General features: G+C 34.5%; 1 protein-coding gene across 1 annotated transcript; it reads left to right on the top strand.

The window, feature by feature from the left end:
* The first annotated feature begins 13,814 nt into the window (after positions 1-13,814).
* On the top strand, positions 13,815-16,526 carry LOC139870077 (aminomethyltransferase, mitochondrial-like). The gene is made up of 4 exons (XM_071857930.1): positions 13,815-14,027; positions 14,702-15,270; positions 15,534-15,652; positions 15,795-16,526. Exons 2-4 carry the CDS (start codon positions 14,713-14,715, stop codon positions 16,339-16,341), a joined length of 1,224 nt encoding a protein of 407 aa, XP_071714031.1. The 5' UTR covers positions 13,815-14,027; positions 14,702-14,712; the 3' UTR covers positions 16,342-16,526.
* The last annotated feature ends 4,454 nt before the right edge of the window (positions 16,527-20,980 follow it).

Genomic DNA, 20,980 nt, shown 5'->3' with positions numbered 1-20,980 from the left:
TAAAATATATGAGAGTTTAAGATTTGGCACTGTAAGCTAACTTAGAATAAAATAAATGGGTATTTTAAATGTCAAGATCCTTTATCGTAAAGTAAATAAATTAGTTATACTTCTTCATTTACTACTTTTCCTCTATTATAGTCCAGATTATTATTAGGCAGACTCATTATATAGGTTGCTAATAGATTACAACTGGGCTTTAAGGACACCAACTATTGGGCTGCTGGAGTTTTAATGGGGTCACTAATAAAAGTCCAACCATCAGACAAGTGTAAGGACTGCTTAACTAGTGTACTTATGGGCTGTTTAGTGGGGTCACGGGCCCCCATTAAGCACAACATGGCTCCGCCCCTGGTCATGCCTATTGTAGTGACCCGAACTTTTCCATGTTTATATATATTAAATGAAATTGATATTTACATGATTAAGTGTTTCCAACATGTTAAGCAATCAAACTTATTAAGACTTGATTAATTGGAATAAGTTTCATATAGACAAATGACTACCCAAGTTGACTGGTGATTCACGAACGTTAAAACTTGTAAAAACTATACGATGACATATATATGATTATATATATATATATATAGTTAACATGATTTTATTATAAGTATGTATCTCATTAGGTATTTTAACAATGAGTTATATACATGAAAATGAGACTATTAAATTAAGAAACTCGAAAACGATATATATAACGATTATCGTTATAACGTCTTACTAGGTACATATGAATCATATTAAGATATTGATACACTTGGTTAATTATGTTAAATGATAAGTAAATATATCATTAAGTGTATTAACAATGAACTACATATGTAAAAATAAGACTACTAACTTAATGATTTTGAAACGAGACATATATGTAACGATTATCGTTGTAACGACATTTAATGTATATAGATCATATTAAGAGATATTCGTACATCATAATATCATGATAATATAATAATTTAAAATCTCATTTGATATTATAAACATTGAGTTAACAACATTTAACAAGATCGTTAACCTAAAGGTTTCAAAACAACATTTACATGTAACGACTAACGATGACTTAACGACTCAGTTAAAATGTATATACATGTAGTGTTTTAATATGTATTCATACACTTTTGAAAGACTTCAAGACACTTATCAAAATACTTCTACTTAACAAAAATGCTTACAATTACATCCTCGTTCAGTTTCATCAACAAATCTACTCGTATGCACCCGTATTCGTACTCGTACAATACACAGCTTTTAGATGTATGTACTATTGGTATATACACTCCAATGATCAGCTCTTAGCAGCCCATGTGAGTCACCTAACACATGTGAGAACCATCATTTGGCAACTAGCATGAAATATCTCATAAAATTACAAAAATATGAGTAATTATTCATGACTTATTTACATGAAAACAAAATTACATATCCTTTATATCTAATCCATACACCAACGACCAAAAACACCTACAAACACTTTCATTCTTCAATTTTCTTCATCTAATTGATCTCTCTCAAGTTCTATCTTCAAGTTCTAAGTGTTCTTCATAAATTCCAAAAGTTCTAGTTTCATAAAATCAAGAATACTTCCAAGATTGCAAGTTTACTTCCAAGTTTTCTAAATCCATTCTAAGTAATCATCCAAGATCAAGAAACCTTTGTTACTTACAGTAGGTTATCTTTCTAATACAAGGTAATAATCATATTCAAACTTTAATTCAATTTCTATAACTATAACAATCTTATTTCGAGTGAAAATCTTACATGAAATTGTTTTCGTGTCATGATTCTGCTTCAAGAACTTTCAAGCCATCCAAGGATCTTTTGAAGCTAGATCCATTTTTCGCATTTTCAGTAGGTTTATCCAAGGAACTTGAGGTAGTAATGATGTTCATAACATCATTCGATTCATACATAAAAAGCTGTCTTATTCAACGTTATAAACTTGTAATCACTATAACATAGTTTAGTTAATTCTAAACTTGTTCGCAAATAAAGTTAATCCTTCTAAATAGACTTTTAAAATCAACTAAACACTTGTTCTATATCTATATGATATGCTAACTTAATGATTTAAAACCCGGAAACACGATAAACACCATAAAACTGGATATACGCCGTCGTAGTAAAACCGGAGGCTGTTTTGGTTGGGATAATTAAAAGCTAAGAAGAACTTTGATTTAAAAGCTATACTTCTGGAAAAATGATTTTTCTTATGAACATGAAACTATATCCAAAAATCATGGTTAAACTCAAAGTGAAAGTATGTTTTTCAAAATGGTCATCAAGATGTCGTTCTTTCGAAGGAAATGACTACCTCTTTCAAAAACGACTTGTAACTTGTATTTCCGACTATAAACTTATACATTTTCTATTTAGATTCATAAAGTTAAGTTCAATACGAAATAGTGGCCACTGGAATCACTCAAAACGGATTAGAAACGAAGAAATGACGAGTAAAACAAGATTGATAAAAACTACTCATTTTACCTACGTGAAAGTTAGTAATAAATCTATTCCAACCATAACCTAATCAACTTATATTGTATATTATGTAATCTTGAGATACCATAGACACGTATACAATGTTTCGACCTATCGTGTCGACCCATCTATATATATATATATATATTACGGAACAACCATAGACACTCTATATGTGAATGTTGAAGTTAGATATACAGGGTTGAGGTTGATTCCAAAATATATATATATATAGTTTGAGTTGTGATCAATACTGAGATACGTATACACTGGGTCGTGGATTGATTCAAGATAATATTTATCGATTTATTTCTGTACATCTAACTGTGGACAACTAGTTGTAGGTTACTAACGAGGACAGCTGACTTAATAAACTTAAAACATCAAAATGTATTAAAAGTATTGTAAATATATTTTGAACATACTTTGATATATATGTATATATTGTTATAGGTTCGTGAATCAACCAGTGGCCAAGTCTTACTTCCCGACGAAGTAAAAATCTGTGAAAGTGAGTTATAGTCCCACTTTTAAAATCTAATATTTTTGGGATGAGAATACATGCAGGTTTTATAAATGATTTACAAAATAGACACAAGTACGTGAAACTACATTCTATGGTTGAATTATCAAAATCGAATATGCCCCTTTTTATTAAGTCTGGTAATCTAAGAATTAGGGAACAGACACCCTAATTGACGCGAATCCTAAAGATAGATCTATTGGGCCTAACAAACCCCATCCAAAGTACCGGATGCTTTATTACTTCGAAATTTATATCATATCCGAAGGGTGTCCCGAAATGATGGGGATATTCTTATATATGCATCTTGTTAATGTCGGTTACCAGGTGTTCACCATATGAATGATTTTTATCTCTATGTATGGGATGTATATTGAAATATGAAATCTTGTAGTCTATTATTACGATTTGATATATATAGGTTAAACCTATAACTCACTAATATTTTTGTTGACGTTTAAAGCATGTTTATTCTCAGGTGAATATTAAGAGCTTCCGCTGTTGCATACTAAAATAAGGACAAGATTTGGAGTCCATGTTTGTATGATATTATGTAAAAACTGCATTCAAGAAACATATGTCGATGTAATATATTTCTATAGTAAACCATTATGTAATGGTCGTGTGTAAATAGTATATTTTAGATTATCATTATTTGATAATCTACGTAATGCTTTTGAAACCTTTATTGATAAAATAAAGGTTATGGTTGTTTTAAAAATGAATGCAGTCTTTGAAAAATGTCTCATATAGAGGTCAAAACCTCGCAACGAAATCAATTAATATGGAACGTTTATAATCAATATAAACGGGACAAACGGCCCAACAATCGCAACAACTATCCCAACAATCGCAACATCAATCGCAACTACAACAAACAGCCTAACAACAACAACAACAATAACAACAACTACAACAATCATCCCGACAACAATAATAACCGCAACAACAACAACAATCAGAAGCAGCTATGCCAAAGGTGTGAAAAGTATCATTCGGGGTTCTGCACCAAATTTTGCAACAAGTGTAAAATAAATCGTCATATCACGGCGAAGTATGAGGTCTACGGACTAGGGGTTAACAGAACGAAAGGAACAAATGGTGTCGGAACGAGTAATGGCGGAGCAAGTAGTGTCGGAGCAAGTTATGCCAATGTAGTTTGTTATAAATGTGGAAAACCGGGCCACATTATTAGAAATTGCCCGAACCAGGAGAACACGAATGGACAAGGCCATGGAAGAGTTTTCAATATTAATACGGCAGAGGCACAGGAAGACCCGGAGCTTGTTACGGGTACGTTTCTTATTGACAATAAATCTGCTTACGTTTTATTTGATTCGGGTGCGGATAGAAGCTATATGAGTAGAGATTTTTGTGCTAAATTAAGTTGTCCATTGACGCCTTTGGATAGTAAATTTTTACTCGAATTAGCAAATGGTAAATTAATTTCAGCAGATAATATATGTCGGAATCGAGAAATTAAACTGGTTAGCGAAATATTTAAGATTGACTTGATACCAGTAGAGTTAGGGAGTTTTGATGTGATAATCGGTATGGACTGGTTGAAAGAAGTGAAAGCAGAGATCGTTTGTTACAAAAATGTAATTCGCATTATACGAGAAAAAGGAAAACCCTTAATGGTGTACGGAGAAAAGGGCAACACGAAACTACATCTTATTAGTAATTTGAAGGCACAAAAACTAATAAGAAAAGGTTGCTATGCTGTTCTAGCACACGTCGAGAAAGTACAAACTGAAGAAAAGAGCATCAATGATGTTCCCGTCGCAAAAGAATTTCCCGATGTATTTCCGAAAGAATTACCGGGATTACCCCCACATCGATCCGTTGAATTTCAAATAGATCTTGTACCAGGAGCTGCACCAATAGCTCGTGCTCCTTACAGAATCGCACCCAGCGAGATGAAAGAACTGCAAAGCCAATTACAAGAAATTTTAGAGCGTGGTTTCATTCGACCAAGCACATCACCGTGGGAAGCTCCTGTTTTGTTTGTGAAGAAGAAAGATGGTACATTCAGGTTGTGTATCGACTACCGAGAGTTGAACAAACTTACCATCAAGAACCGCTTCCCACTACCGAGAATCGATGACTTATTTGATCAACTACAAGGCTCGTCTGTGTAGCGACCCGACAAAATCGTCATTGACGGCGCCGTCTACTTAGGTCCCGTTACGTGGTCATAAGTCTTTAAAACAACGTTTGACCAAAAGTATGTCGCATTCATTTCAAAAGTAAAGATGTTTCAAGGTTTACAAAGTAGTTCAACAACTAGTTACATTACAAAGTTTAAAGTACAATTTAAACATATGTGACACAATTTAAAAGTAGCCAAAAGACGCTCCACGTATGCATGTATACTCAACATCCAAGCAAGTATCAAAGTAATGAGCGGAAGCATGTATCACACAAATGTTCAAGGACCTGAGAAAAACATAGAAATCTGTCAACGAAAACGTTGGTGAAATCATAGGTTTAAGTAAGTAAGTACAAGTGAACCACAAGATTTGCAACAATGATATAATAGTAATACATTTCAAAAGTTTGTTTCACGAGCACCCAATTATCAATGCTTAACATTCCTTCCATAGAACCCCATCACAATAGTGTTAGAACATACACTGTTTCTCGAAAATATATTTCATTCGTAAACGGTAGCGAACCGTTTGAATGAGGGTTTGTCAAACCCATATGGCCATATAACATAAGTTCTCGCTTACACCCTGCAAGTGTAACTAATGATAATCGAATTGAGGATTTTTGTTCAAACTCGTATGTAGAATGTTTGTTTTCCTGTACTTGTGTTCACATAGTAAAAAGAAACGTTTATGTTTCCTCATCCCAAATGTAAGTGCAAAAGAGTAAAAGTCGGACTATGATCTCACATTGAGAGCAAGGGCACATAAGTACTTCGACAAGTAACGTGTGCAAAGAACAATGCTAGTCTTGACCTAAACAAATAGGTTGTATCAATAACGATAGTTACGATTGGTCAAAGATGTTCAATTAGTCCTATGGCTCGTTAAGACTCGATCATAATAGCATGTGAATCAAATTGTCATGTTTCATGCAAGGTACAAGTATAAAAGCATGTTAGAACGATTGCACAAACATTTGGTTAAGTTTGATTAAAAGTCAACTTAGGCCGGGTCAAAGTCAATGAAAAAGTCAACACGTTCGGGTCGGGTCCCGAACTATTTTTCTGAGGTTTTTAATCATATATGAGCATGTTAGAACAAGTTACATGTGAATCGGAGGTCCATAGCATAGCAAACATTTTCCGTAAAATGACCAACGAAGACAGTAGCCTGCCAGTGTATCTGGACGGCGTCCAGATTGTCTGGACGGAGTCCAGCTTTGAAGGCTGGGACGGCGTCCAAAGATCTGGACGGCGTCCAGCTTTGAAATCTGGGACGGCGTCCAAAGATCGGGACGGCGTCCAGATTGGTATTCAAGTCTGATGCAGAAAACTCCTAAGTGCACGAACCAAAAACCAAACTAACACATTTTATGATCCGCAAACAACCAAAACATGTATCTTATATCATCGGAAATCTCTTTTGACAAGGAACACAAGTTGATACATTTTCTAAATCAAGTTCATCATTTAAGACAACAAAAACCTCGTCGAATGATCGTTAAACGTTCAAAATCAATGTTTCAAGTTCATCAAATGCATTTTAAGTTTCGGGAAACCAATTTACACATATGATATGCCGTTTTGAAGGTAATCAAACACACATTGCAACCAAACACTTATCAAAAACATCTCATAGCATTTGATGCATCAAAAGTTCATATAAAGCCTATCAAACCCTAACCAAAATCTCAAAACCAATAATCATGTTAATGTAAGGTTTTCATGTCAAACAACATACCAAAACGAAGCTAATGAAGTAACTAACACTTTGAACATACAAACATTAACATCTAAACACATTTCATCATCCAAAATCAAAGATTTAACAAACACTTTTTCAAGTTCATGCTAGTTATGTCAAATCACAAGATCGAGCATACAAATTACATATACGACATCACAATGAGCCATAGACACTAATTAACACACTTTTAAGTCAAGAACACTAAGATTATGAAATTTAGAGTTTTTAGAAAATTACCCAATCGAGATGAAATTAGTATCAAAACGTAGAGAATGAAGAGAGGATTCCAAATATGTAATTTGTTTTGATGTTAGCCTCCAAAATCGAATTTAGATGATGAATTAAGGATTGAATGTTGAGAGGATTTGGAAGTAGTAAAAGATGAGGATGAAAATGAATGGATGAAAGGGTTTTGACCCTTTGACCTAGTCAAGGGTTTGATCCCTTGTCAAGTTTAGTCCCTCAACTTTCGTTCGGGTGCGTGAATTACCTAAACGAGATAATTTAAAACGCGTATTAACGGGAGATGTTATAAGCATATAACGGAGTTTAAAATAGTATAACGGAAAAGTAAACGGAAAAAGGCGGGATGTTACAGTCTGATATTCAAAGATTGACTTACGTTCCGGGTATCATCAAATGCGGGTGAAAGAAGATGATATTCCAAAGACTGCTTTCAGAACACGTTACGGTCATTACGAGTTTATGGTCATGCCGTTTGGTTTAACTAATGCACCAGCTGTGTTCATGGACCTTATGAACCGAGTGTGTGGACCATACCTTGACAAGTTTGTCATTGTTTTCATTGATGACATACTTATTTACTCAAAGAATGACCAAGAACACGGTGAACATTTGAGAAAGGTGTTAGAAGTATTGAGGAAGGAAGAATTGTACGCTAAATTTTCAAAGTGTGCATTTTGGTTGGAAGAAGTTCAATTCCTCGGTCACATTGTGAACAAAGAAGGTATTAAGGTGGATCCGACAAAGATAGAAACTGTTGAAAAGTGGGAAACCCCGAAAACTCCGAAACACATACGCCAGTTTTTAGGACTAGCTGGTTACTACAGAAGGTTCATCCAAGACTTTTCCAGAATAGCAAAACCCTTGACTGCATTAACGCATAAAGGGAAGAAATTTGAATGGAAGGATGAACAAGAGAAAGCGTTTCAGCTATTGAAGAAAAAGCTAACTACGGCACCTATATTGTCATTGCCTGAAGGGAATGATGATTTTGTGATTTATTGTGATGCATCAAACCAAGGTCTCGGTTGTGTATTAATGCATCGAACGAAGGTGATTGCTTATGCGTCTAGACAATTGAAGATTCACGAACAAAATTATACGACGCATGATTTGGAATTAGGCGCGGTTGTTTTTGCATTAAAGACTTGGAGGCACTACTTATATGGGGTCAAAAGTATTATATATACTGACCACAAAAGTCTTCAACACATATTTAATCAGAAACAACTGAATATGAGGCAGCGTAGGTGGATTGAATTGTTGAATGATTACGACTTTGAGATTCGTTACCACCCGGGGAAGGCAAATGTGGTAGCCGACGCCTTGAGCAGAAAGGACAGGGAACCCATTTGAGTAAAATCTATGAATATAATGATCCACACTAACCTTACTACTCAAATAAAGGAGGCGCAACAAGGAGTTTTAAAAGAGGGAAATTTAAAGGATGAAATACCCAAAGGATCGGAGAAGCATCTTAATATTCAGGAAGACGGAACCCGGTATAGGACTGAAAGGATTTGGGTACCAAAATTTGGAAATATGAGAGAAATGGTACTTAGAAAAGCTCATAAAACCAGATACTCAATACATCCTGGAACGGGGAAGATGTACAAGGATCTCAGGAAACATTTTTGGTGGCCGGGTATGAACGCTGATGTTGCTAAATACGTAGGAGAATGTTTGACGTATTCTAAGGTCAAAGCTGAGCATCAGAAACCATCAGGTCTACTTCAACAACCCGAAATACCGGAATGAAAATGGAAAAACATTACCATGGATTTCATCACTAAATTGCCAAGGACTGTAAGTGGTTTTGATACTATTCGGGTAATAGTTGATCGTCTCACCAAATCAGCACACTTCCTGCCAATAAGAGAAGATGACAAGATGGATAAGTTAGCACGACTGTATTTGAAGGAAGTCGTCTCCAGACATGGAATACCAATCTCTATTATCTCTGATAGGGATGGCAGATTTATTTCAAGATTCTGGCAGACATTACAGCAAGCATTAGGAACTCGTCTAGACATGAGTACTACCTATCATCCACAAACTGATGGGCAGAGCGAAAGGACGATACAAACGCTTGAAGACATGCTACGAGCATGTGTTATTAATTTCAGAAACAGTTGGGATTGACACCTACCGTTAGCAGAATTTTCCTACAACAACAGTTATCATTCTAGTATTGAGATGGCTCCGTTTGAGGCACTTTATGGTAGAAAGTGCAGGTCTCCGATTTGTTGGAATGAAGTGGGGGATAGACAGATTACGGGTCCGGAGATAATACAAGAAACTACCTAGAAAATCATCCAAATTCAACAAAGATTGAAAACCGCCCAGAGTCGACAAAAGAGCTACGCGGACAGTAAAAGAAAAGATATAGAGTTTGAAATTGGAGAAATGGTCATGCTTAAGGTTTCACCTTGGAAAGGCGTTGTTCGATTTGGTAAACGGGGGAAACTAAATCCAAGGTACATTGGACCATTCAAGATTATAGATCGCGTCGGACCAGTAGCTTACCAACTGGAGCTACCTCAACAACTCGCGGCTGTACATAACACTTTCCACGTCTCAAATTTGAAGAAATGTTTTGCTAAAGAAGATCTCACTATTCCGTTGGACGAAATCCAAATCAATGAAAAACTTCAATTCATTGAAGAACCCGTCGAAATAATGGATCGTGAGGTTAAGAGACTTAAACAAAACAAGATACCGATTGTTAAGGTTCGATGGAATGCTTGTAGAGGACCCGAGTTCACCTGGGAGCGTGAAGATCAGATGAAGAAGAAATACCCGCATCTATTTCTAGAAGATTCGTCAACACTTTCAACAACTTAAAATTTCGGGACGAAATTTATTTAACGGGTAGGTACTGTAGTGACCCGAACTTTTCCATGTTTATATATATTAAATAAAATTGATATTTATATGATTAAGTGTTTCCAACATGTTAAGCAATCAAACTTATTAAGACTTGATTAATTGGAATAAGTTTCATATAGACAAATGACCACCCAAGTTGACCGTTGATTCACGAACATTAAAACTTGTAAAAACTATACGATGACATATATATGGTTATATATATAGTTAACATGATTTTATTATAAGTATGTATCTCATTAGGTATTTTAACAATGAGTTATATACATAAAAATGAGACTATTAAATTAAAAACTCGAAAACGATATATATAACGATTATCGTTATAACGTCTTACTAGGTACATATGAATCATATTAAGATATTGATACACTTGGTTAATTATGTTAAATGATAAGTAAATATATCATTAAGTGTATTAACAATGAACTACATATGTAAAAATAAGACTACTAACTTAATGATTTTGAAACGAGACATATATGTAACGATTATCGTTGTAACAACATTTAATGTATATAGATCATATTAAGATATATTAGTACATCATAATATCATGATAATATAATAATTTAAAATCTCATTTGATATTATAAACATTGAGTTAACAACATTTAACAAGATCGTTAACCTAAAGGTTTCAAAACAACATTTACATGTAACGACTAACGATGACTTAACGACTCAGTTAAAATGTATATACATGTAGTGTTTTAATATGTATTCATACACTTTTTAAAGACTTCAAGACACTTATCAAAATACTTCTACTTAACAAAAATGCTTACAATTACATCCTCGTTCAGTTTCATCAACAAATCTACTCGTATGCATCCGTATTCGTACTCGTACAATACACAGCTTTTAGATGTATGTACTATTGGTATATACACTCCAATGATCAGCTCTTAGCATCCCATGTGAGTCACCTAACACATGTGGGAACCATCATTTGGCAACTAGCATGAAATATCTCATATAATTACAAAAATTTGAGTAATCATTCATGACTTATTTACATGAAAACAAAATTACATATCCTTTATATCTAATCCATACACCAACGACCAAAAACACCTACAAACACTTTCATTCTTCAATTTTCTTCATCTAATTGATCTCTCTCAAGTTCTATCTTCAAGTTCTAAGTGTTCTTCATAAATTCCAAAAGTTCTAGTTTCATAAAATCAAGAATACTTCCAAGATTGCAAGTTTACTTCTAAGTTTTCTAAATCCATTCCAAGTAATCATCCAAGATCAAGAAACCTTTGTTACTTATAGTAGGTTATATTTATAATACAAGGTAATAATCATATTCAAACTTTAATTCAATTTCTATAACTATAACAATCTTATTTCGAGTGGAAATCTTACTTGAAATTGTTTTCGTGTCATGATTCTGCTTCAAGAACTTTCAAGCCATCCAAGGATCCTTTGCAGCTAGATATATTTTTCGCATTTCCAGTAGGTTTATCCAAGGAACTTGAGGTAGTAATGATGTTCATAACATCATTCGATTCATACATAAAAAGCTGTCTTATTCAACGTTATAAACTTGTAATCACTAGAACATAGTTTAGTTAATTCTAAACTTGTTCGCAAATAAAGTTAATACTTCTAACTAGACTTTTAAAATCAACTAAACACATGTTCTATATCTATATGATATGCTAACTTAATGATTTAAAACCCGAAAACACGATAAACACCATAAAACTGGATATACGCCGTCGTAGTAAAACCGGGGGCTGTTTTGGTTGGGATAATTAAAAGCTAAGAAGAACTTTGATTTAAAAGCTATACTTCTGGAAAAATGATTTTTCTTATGAACATGAAACTATATCCAAAAATCATGGTTAAACTCAAAGTGAAAGTATGTTTTTCAAAATGGTCATCAAGATGTCGTTCTTTCGACGGAAATGACTACCTCTTTCAAAAACGACTTGTAACTTGTATTTTCGACTATAAACCTATACTTTTTCTATTTAGATTCATAAAGTTAAGTTCAATACGAAACCGTGGCCACTGGAATCACTCAAAACGGATTAGAAACGAAGAAATGGCGAGTAAAACAAGATAGATAAAAACTACTCATTTTACCTACGTGAAAGTTAGTAATAAATCTATTCCAACCATAACCTAATCAACTTATATTGTATATTATGTAATCTTGAGATACCATAGACACGTATACAATGTTTCGACCTATCATGTCGACCCATCTATATATATATTGCGGAACAACCATAGACACTCTATATGTGAATGTTGAAGTTAGCTATACAGGGTTGAGGTTGATTCCAAAATATATATGTAGTTTGAGTTGTGATCAATACTGAGATACGTATACACTGGGTCGTGAATTGATTCAAGATAATATTTATCGATTTATTTCTGTACATCTAACTGTGGACAACTAGTTGTAGGTTACTAACGATGACAGCTGACTTAATAAACTTAAAACATCAAAATGTATTAAAAGTATTGTAAATATATTTTGAACATACTTTGATATATATGTATATATTGTTATAGGTTCGTGAATCAACCATTGGCCAAGTCTTACTTCCCGACGAAGTAAAAAATCTGTGAAAGTGAGTTATAGTCCCACTTTTAAAATCTAATATTTTTGGGATGAGAATACATGCAGGTTTTATAAATCATTTACAAAATAGACACAAGTACGTGAAACTACATTCTATGGTTGAATTATCGAAATCGAATATGCCCCTTTTTATTAAGTCTGGTAATCTAAGAATTAGGGAACATACACCCTAATTGACGCGAATCCTAAAGATAGATCTATTGGGCCTAACAAACCCCATCCAAAGTACCGGATGCTTTAGTACTTCGAAATTTATATCATATCCGAAGGGTGTCCAGGAATGATGGGGATATTCTTATATATGCATCTTGTTAATGTCGGTTACCAGGTGTTCACCATATGAATGATTTTTATCTCTATGTATGGGATGTATATTGAAATATGAAATCTTGTGGTCTATTGTTACGATTTGATATATATAGGTTAAACCTATAACTCACCAACATTTTTGTTGACGTTTAAAGCATGTTTATTCTCAGGTGAATATTAAGAGCTTCCGCTGTTGCATACTAAAATAAGGACAAGATTTGAAGTCCATGTTTGTATGATATTATGTAAAAACTGCATTCAAGAAACATATGTCGATGTAATATATTTCTATTGTAAACCATTATGTAATGGTCGTGTGTAAACAGTATATTTTAGATTATCATTATTTGATAATCTACGTAATGCTTTTGAAACCTTTATTGATAAAATAAAGATTATGGTTGTTTTAAAAATGAATGCAGTCTTTGAAAAACGTCTCATATAGAGGTCAAAACTCGCAACGAAATCAATTAATATGGAACGTTTATAATCAATATGAACGAGACATTTCACCTATTATGTCTTTAAAAAGATTTCTCCTACGGTCTTAAAAGAATTTCTCCTACGTTGGTTTAAGGATATGAGCATCCAAGACTCAAAATTGTGGCTAAGTATTTGCCCGACAACTATTTGGCCTATTTGAAATTGGAGAATAAAGCATATAATATAAATATAAATATTAATTAAATATAAGTATAAGTATAAATATAAATATATTTTAAAATAAAATTTAATAATTAAATCAAATTCAATAATCAAATAAATAAAATATGAAATGAATGTATTTTCGACATCCCACAATTCCACAAACCCTTATCGACGACAAGGGCTTACCAACTTCAGCACCACTCACCAACGATGGGGTTCGATTTGTCACCAGAAGCCCTCCTCCACCCATTTCTTTTTACCCACCAATCCGTCTCATTTTATTTATATTTTCGTCAACTTTAATTGTTATTCATTTTAACTTTTACATGCTATCAAATTATTCATCCGCATATGTACAAATAAATTTTAAAAACACTTGCAAAACTCATCCAGATTTGCTTTTCTTTTTAGTGCACTCTCTCTGAGTTGAATTGTAAGTTCATTTTTATAATATTTTTTCTTTCCTCTTTTCTGGTCATTCAATGTATAAGTTCTGTGTGGGTTGGGTAAAAAAAGTGTTTCTCGATTGTAATTTTATGAAAAGATTGAATCTTTGCTCATCTGGAACAAAACCTTTTTACGAATAGTTGAAAAGATTGTATCTTTGTTGATTGAGGATTTGATGTTCTGATCGACATTTTTTTAAATTTGTCACATGTCTTGGTAGACAATGGATTGATATAAAAAGTTCACAGCTTTAGTGATTGTTTTTTCAACGTTAAAAAAGTTCATAAAGTATACTTGTAAGGGAAGAAGGATGGAGGGTTGTAGTTTTTGCTTTTATTGCAGGGCTTGTAAACTGTAAATTGTTAACTGGTGATTGCTGATAATCATAGATTTTTTCCAATGTGTATATCCTTAAATGCTACTATATGATTCGTTAATGGCATGCTGATCTTTATCGATCCAGTTGTGCTTGATCAATGAAAATCATGATTGTGATTCTGAATCTGCTCCCTATAATCAATCTAAAGTTATTATTAATTTGATTATATTGTTCACAAGCAAATAAGGGTTAATCTTTGGCACCTTTAGTTAAGAATGATGAATTCACAAGACTTTGATTTAACCTAATTATGATTTTTATTTTTCTATTTGTTTGGGAAGCATAAAGCACAATGAGGGGAGGACTATGGCAACTAGGGCAATCGATCACTCGTCGCCTTGGTCAATCTGATAAGAAGACCATCGTTCGTAGATGTTACGCATCAGAGGCTGACTTAAAGAAAACCGTGTTGTACGATTTCCACGTTGCCCATGGTGGAAAGATGGTTCCTTTTGCCGGTTGGAGTATGCCTATTCAATACAAAGATTCAATCATGGAATCCACTCTAAACTGCAGGGAAAACGGTAGTCTTTTTGATGTTTCTCATATGTGTGGCCTAAGTCTTAAAGGGAAAGATTGTGTTACGTTTCTTGAAAAGCTCGTTGTTGCTGATGTGGCATCACTTCCCCCTGGTACTGGCTCACTGACCGTATTCACAAATGAGAAAGGTGGAGCTATTGATGATTCGGTTATCACTAAAGTGACTGATGATCATATTTACTTGGTTGTTAATGCGGGATGTAGAGATAAGGATTTGGCTCACATTGAAGAACATATGAAGGCATTTAAATCTAAAGGTGGAGATGTAAGCTGGCAAATATATGATGAGCGATCTCTTTTGGCTCTTCAGGTTAATACTTCAAACTTGAGAATTAATTTTCTTAAAATCTTTGATTTTTATTAGGATTTTTCTAATGACATCCTAAAAGACTTTACCTTTTTAATAACCGTCATGTAAAAAGTCAACTTTAACCGTATGATGACATGTTGTTTTTAAAAAAGTCATTTTTATTATTGGGTGGTTAGTTAGCTTTTGTTAATGAATGTGTTGAGATCCACATTATTATCTATTCATATGACTATTCCATTTTCCGTTTTGTTTTTGTCGTGCAGGGTCCTCTTGCAGGTTCGACACTTCAGTACTTGACAAAAGAGGATTTGAGTAAAATGTACTTTGGGGACTTCCGTATCATTGATATCAATGGCTCCAAATGTTTTTTAACTAGAACCGGGTAGGTTGCTTATAGTGAAAAATCCTTTAGTAACTTTTACATTTTGCTCGATAATCTGTATGTCACACTCCCTACACTGCGACTTGAAGTTACAATAATTAGTTACATATCCAAACACACCCTTAATTCTGCTCTTATATAGGTACACCGGAGAAGATGGATTTGAAATCTCGGTTCCGTCCGAAAACGCAGTTGATCTTGCAAAGGCGATTCTTGAAAAATCTGAAGGGAAAGTACGGTTGACGGGTCTTGGTGCTCGTGACAGTCTTCGTCTTGAAGCCGGGTTGTGCCTATATGGTAATGATATGGAGCAACATATAACCCCTGTGGAGGCCGGGCTTACGTGGGCCATAGGTAAGAGAAGAAGGGCCGAAGGTGGTTTTCTTGGAGCTGATGTCATCCTCAAGCAAATTGCTGATGGGCCCGCTATTAGGCGGGTTGGGATTTTTTCAGTGGGCCCACCAGGCCGTAGTCATAGTGAGATTCAAAATGAGAATGGGGAGAATATTGGTGAGGTTACTAGTGGAGGGTTCAGTCCGTGCTTGAAGAAGAACATAGCTATGGGGTATGTTAAGTCTGGGTTGCACAAACCAGGTACTAAAGTTAAGATTGCAATCAGAGGGAAAACGTATGATGGTTCAATTACTAAAATGCCCTTTGTGGCGACAAAATATTACAAGCCGACATGATCTTTGTTTATGTAATTGAAAGTTTGACTGTTCAAATGGCTACTTCTCTTACTTGTAATTTGTTCTTGTTTACCTTGAATGCTGCAAGTCTTCAATTTTTTATTTTGTGGTTAACAATTTTCATGACCGCATTATTGCACTCTTAATTTTGATCTTCACTTAAATTGAATGTACACATGATTATCCATCCATATATTCAATATTTAAGTAGCATTTTATGAGTTATGGAGGTGAAAACAGAATCAAATTTTAGCATTGATAAAAGAAGAAATGATGTTTTAAGTACTTGACAAGGTTTCCTTACATTGAGGCTAAACTAACAAAACCAGTACGAATTAAATCTCTACTTTATATGTATTTCTGTTAGCAATCAAGTCATGCGTATTTCTCACCAAGAAACAACAATTTCAAAAAGCTTTCTTTAACCAGATCTCAACAGAAACTCCTAAATTGTATAGCAAAACTCTTAAAAACAGAGTATAAAACTTAAGAGATAAGAACACGAAGAATAAAGAATCAAAACTCTAATAGATAAAGTTTTCACCCCAATCAAAGATTTAGAAACACTCCAAAAACTTCAATTATAATTGATAAAGTTTTCACCACAACTTTAAAATTAGAAATGAAGATTTGAGATTTTACCACAAATTTTGATAAAGCGAACACCACAAACACTGATAAGAAATCACTCTTAGTCACTGGAATCGGTGATTCGTAAAGACACATAGTTGTCTTGCCTTCAACTATTAAAACTTTAGTACTCGTGTCGAGTGAACTAAATCACTCGTGTCAGTAGGGGTGAGCATTAGTACCCGAATTACCGATACCGTATTACCGCTACAATCGGTATGGTATTCGGTACTTAAATATTAAAAAAATTTGAATGCGGTACTTTTAGTACGGTACCAGCATTTACCGGGTTTGGTACCGGTCCCGAGAGTGTAAAATTGGTGAACTCTTAAATGTTAAAGCGAAACTATTGCGTTGTTAAAAATTATAGTTTCTTATGTTGAGTAATTTGTATAATGTAAGCTTTAACCTATGATCTTAAATGCTTATAGTCTTTTGTATTTAGTGGCTGCAATCTCTACAGCCTTCGTGTAGTTTTCATTTCGTGTTGTTATTGTTTAGTGGTAGCAGGTATTCTCATGGGCTCAATGCCCAAGTTTTCTTGCTGTCACTGTTCCTTGATTAAGTATATAATGAAGCTTGTTTGCTTTTAAAAAAAAAAATACTCTAGTCTTTATAGTCCCTCTTATATGGCCCTTGTTATATAGATGCGTAATTATGACTTTAAAAATACAGTTTAGAACAAATCAATTTGTAACAACAACATATAAAACTCTGAAAATAAGAACACAAAAGGATAAAGAATCTAAACCCCAATTGATAAAGATACAACTACAATTAGAGATCTAGATACACTCCAAACCTTCAATTATAGCTAATAAAGATTCCACCACAACTATAATATCAGATATGAAGATTTGGATTTCACCACAATGTTTGATAAAGTAACACCACAAGCACTGATAAAGAAACCACTCCTAGTCACCAGAATCAAAGATTCGTAAAGACACATAGATTTTTAAGTAGATAAACTCTATCAAACTTTCATTCATTCATCAATCAACCAAGTTTTACAATTACAAGAGCTCTCTATTTATAGGAGAAGCATAACAGCTACTTTCTAGAGAAGACAAAACATAAACAGGAAAATGAGACAAAAAGGACAAACAAATACAAATTAGCCAATAAGAAAAAAAGACATAATCTGCAAAAGCCTACCATTTGGTAGTTGATATGGCCGAAACGGACGGTTTTATTCATGCGGTGTCGTTAAGCCGCAGGACGTCTGATTCAGTTGATCAAGGTAGCACACAGTGGTTTTGTTTATTTATATTGTGCGGGGCCTAAATTTACTTTTACTTTCTAAGGTGTAGAAGGTGTAAGTTAACCTAGTGTCGAATTTTTGCTGATTAACGAATTGAAGATCAAGTGAATAATTATCTTTTAGTTAAATTACCTGGATAAAAGATAATAGTTGATTTTAGCTAAAGGTCCTAAATGCAGAAAAGTAAATAAAGTGGAAGGATATTCGGAGTATGCAGATCAGGGAAATGTTGACCAAGATATCAGTATTGGGTTAGGGAAAGGTAATTATGCTTATGTTAAAACTATGCTTGGAATGATGTAGATCTGGTTGGATGAGCCAATTACACAGACCTACTTATCTCTGAACTCTCGTAGTTCTCTTTGAGCAGTGAGAAGTATGTCACTTGGTCGTATAATTGAAAGGTAACAATACCTCGGAGGTTATCCTCAGTAAAGTACTAGGTTTATTAGTGAGTTAAGCTCTAATCCTAACCCTCGTTATCAGTTTAGGTAACTGAATAACAACGTGCCGTGTTGATTGAACACTGATCACAAACGGAAGGAATCCGTCGATTTAAGTTGGCAAAACCTTAAATGAAAACTAACAACCATTCCATCATACTAATGAGATCATAACAATTCAAGCATTATACAGCATCACAGTTAGCATACTGATAGTAAAGCAGATAGAAACCTAATGAATACCTAAACAGTTGATATGACTAAAACCTAAGGCAACAATCAAACAAGAACATGCAATAGGCTTGGGTCACGCAGTAAAGACACTAACTAGATCTTAACAGCTCCTAAGAGGTCTCTTTGGAACAGTCAATAGGCATACTAGGTCATTCATGTCTCAATTCCTAAGTTTCGTGTCCTAAAAGTGCATTATATGCCTCTCGGGAACTCCGGCCATACCGAGTTCATAGAATCTTCAGATACAGTATAACCAGGGGTCTTATTCCTATAAAGTAGGTAATTTCATATAGGTGGACAAGTCCTGATCACAACCTAGGTTGGTCAATCCTTAAGATGCTAGCATACAAATCTATCAGACTTCCTAGTTCAGTATTATAACAGTAATCGTACTAAATTAACATAATTACGCTAACCCAAACTTCTATCATGGCAACATACAGATTAATTAAGCTATCATGGTAATATCGGAACGCATTATTAAACATAAAAAGTAAGAACACATGTTTAATACAAAAGACAAGCGTTTCGGATAAAAACCTAAAAAGGCTGAAGAAATCTGACTGAGATCGCAGGGACTCGCCGGGATATTCTCCGGAAAATAAAAGCTAAGCTAACTACTACTAAAGTCTAACTAAACGTTTAAAAATATGAAATGAATTACAATTTGAGTGTGTGTTGAAATGGATGGAGAGAGCCCTTTAAATAGACTTGATTTTTGTCTGCAAACGGCTGACAGGCCGTTTGGCAGGCCATTTTTGGAGGCCGTTTGCTAAGGCAAGCCGTTTATCGAGTCCGTTTGCTCTGACCGTTTGGAAGGCCGTTTGCCATACTGGCAGGCCGTTTGGCAAGCCGTTTGGCAGGCCGTTTGCTGGCCTGGTCAGCCTGATTTCACTGGATCGTAACTTGATTTCTTGCCTTTTCACCGTTTTCGCTCTAGAATCTTCGTTTTAGCTCCGTTTTACTTGATTCTTTTTGCATCGCCTTCGTAATTACTTAATCTACAAAATCAATCGAAAAAGTGATAATTTTGCCTACAAAGTTTAAATCTTTATTGTTCTAGGGCTTAATATTGGGGATAAAATGTGACTTTTTGCCCGATATCAAATACCCCACACTTGGCTTTGCTTGTCCTCAAGCAAAAAGCGGGAATATAAGGATCTTTCTAATAGATTCTCCCTTGCCCCACTCGTAGATCTTTTTATTATGCCTTTATCAGAAGTCGGCACATCTTTTGAACGTATTAGAAAAAGTTTCGAGCTTCGATGGTTTGGTCGCTAGATTTCAATTGTGTCCATAGTGAAAAATACGTACTTTCCAACTCTCAGATGTAGAGTATACATGATCAGGCTCCTCACTAGTGGATCACTCATATTACTCAAGTGTTTAGGGTGTCCTATTCTAATTGTATTGTCGCTCAGAAGCCAGTCGTGTAACAGTTCTCATCATAGGCTTGGTAAAGCATCGATATCTCCATCGGTTAAGTAAGGACGTCACTGATCTTCTTCCTAAGCATTCTTTCAAGAGGAGGACGGGTTATAGAGTTTGGTTGGAAATTTATAGATCGGTGAAAGGTATCCAGATCTTTTGATTCTTTGAGAGATTTGATAGACTTTGATTTTTCAGAGTATCCATTTTGGATAGAGAACGGCTCGAATTCCGTAAAAGTTTTCTTCGAAAGAGGCGGATTTTGCTAGGACTTTGTCTAGAATTTTCTTTGGCTCTTTCGGCATCCTTCTTTAGGGCAACTTCTCGGGTTTTTCTTTGCCTTATTCATAGAGACTTTGCTATTTCATAATTTATTTTCCGGCATACTCTTTCTTCATAACTTTTGTCTTTCGTTCCTGGTGTCCAGAGAGGAAGTGATAATCCACTGAAAATAGGTCTTTGACCTATCAAAAACAATCAGGGGTTCGGAATCTTTCAACAAGTGCTTTTGAAGAGAATTTGATCGATCTATCTCTTTATTAATCTCTGGATCTTTTGATGAATGGAAAGGGAAGTGAATGGTAAATGGTGAATTTTGGGAGTGAATATTTCTGATTCATCAACTCTTTATCTGAATTGG

This window comes from Rutidosis leptorrhynchoides, chromosome 1, assembly GCF_046630445.1.
Source record: "Rutidosis leptorrhynchoides isolate AG116_Rl617_1_P2 chromosome 1, CSIRO_AGI_Rlap_v1, whole genome shotgun sequence".
NCBI classification, from domain to species: Eukaryota; Viridiplantae; Streptophyta; class Magnoliopsida; order Asterales; family Asteraceae; genus Rutidosis; species Rutidosis leptorrhynchoides.
This window is presented reverse-complemented; position numbering and strand designations above follow the sequence as displayed.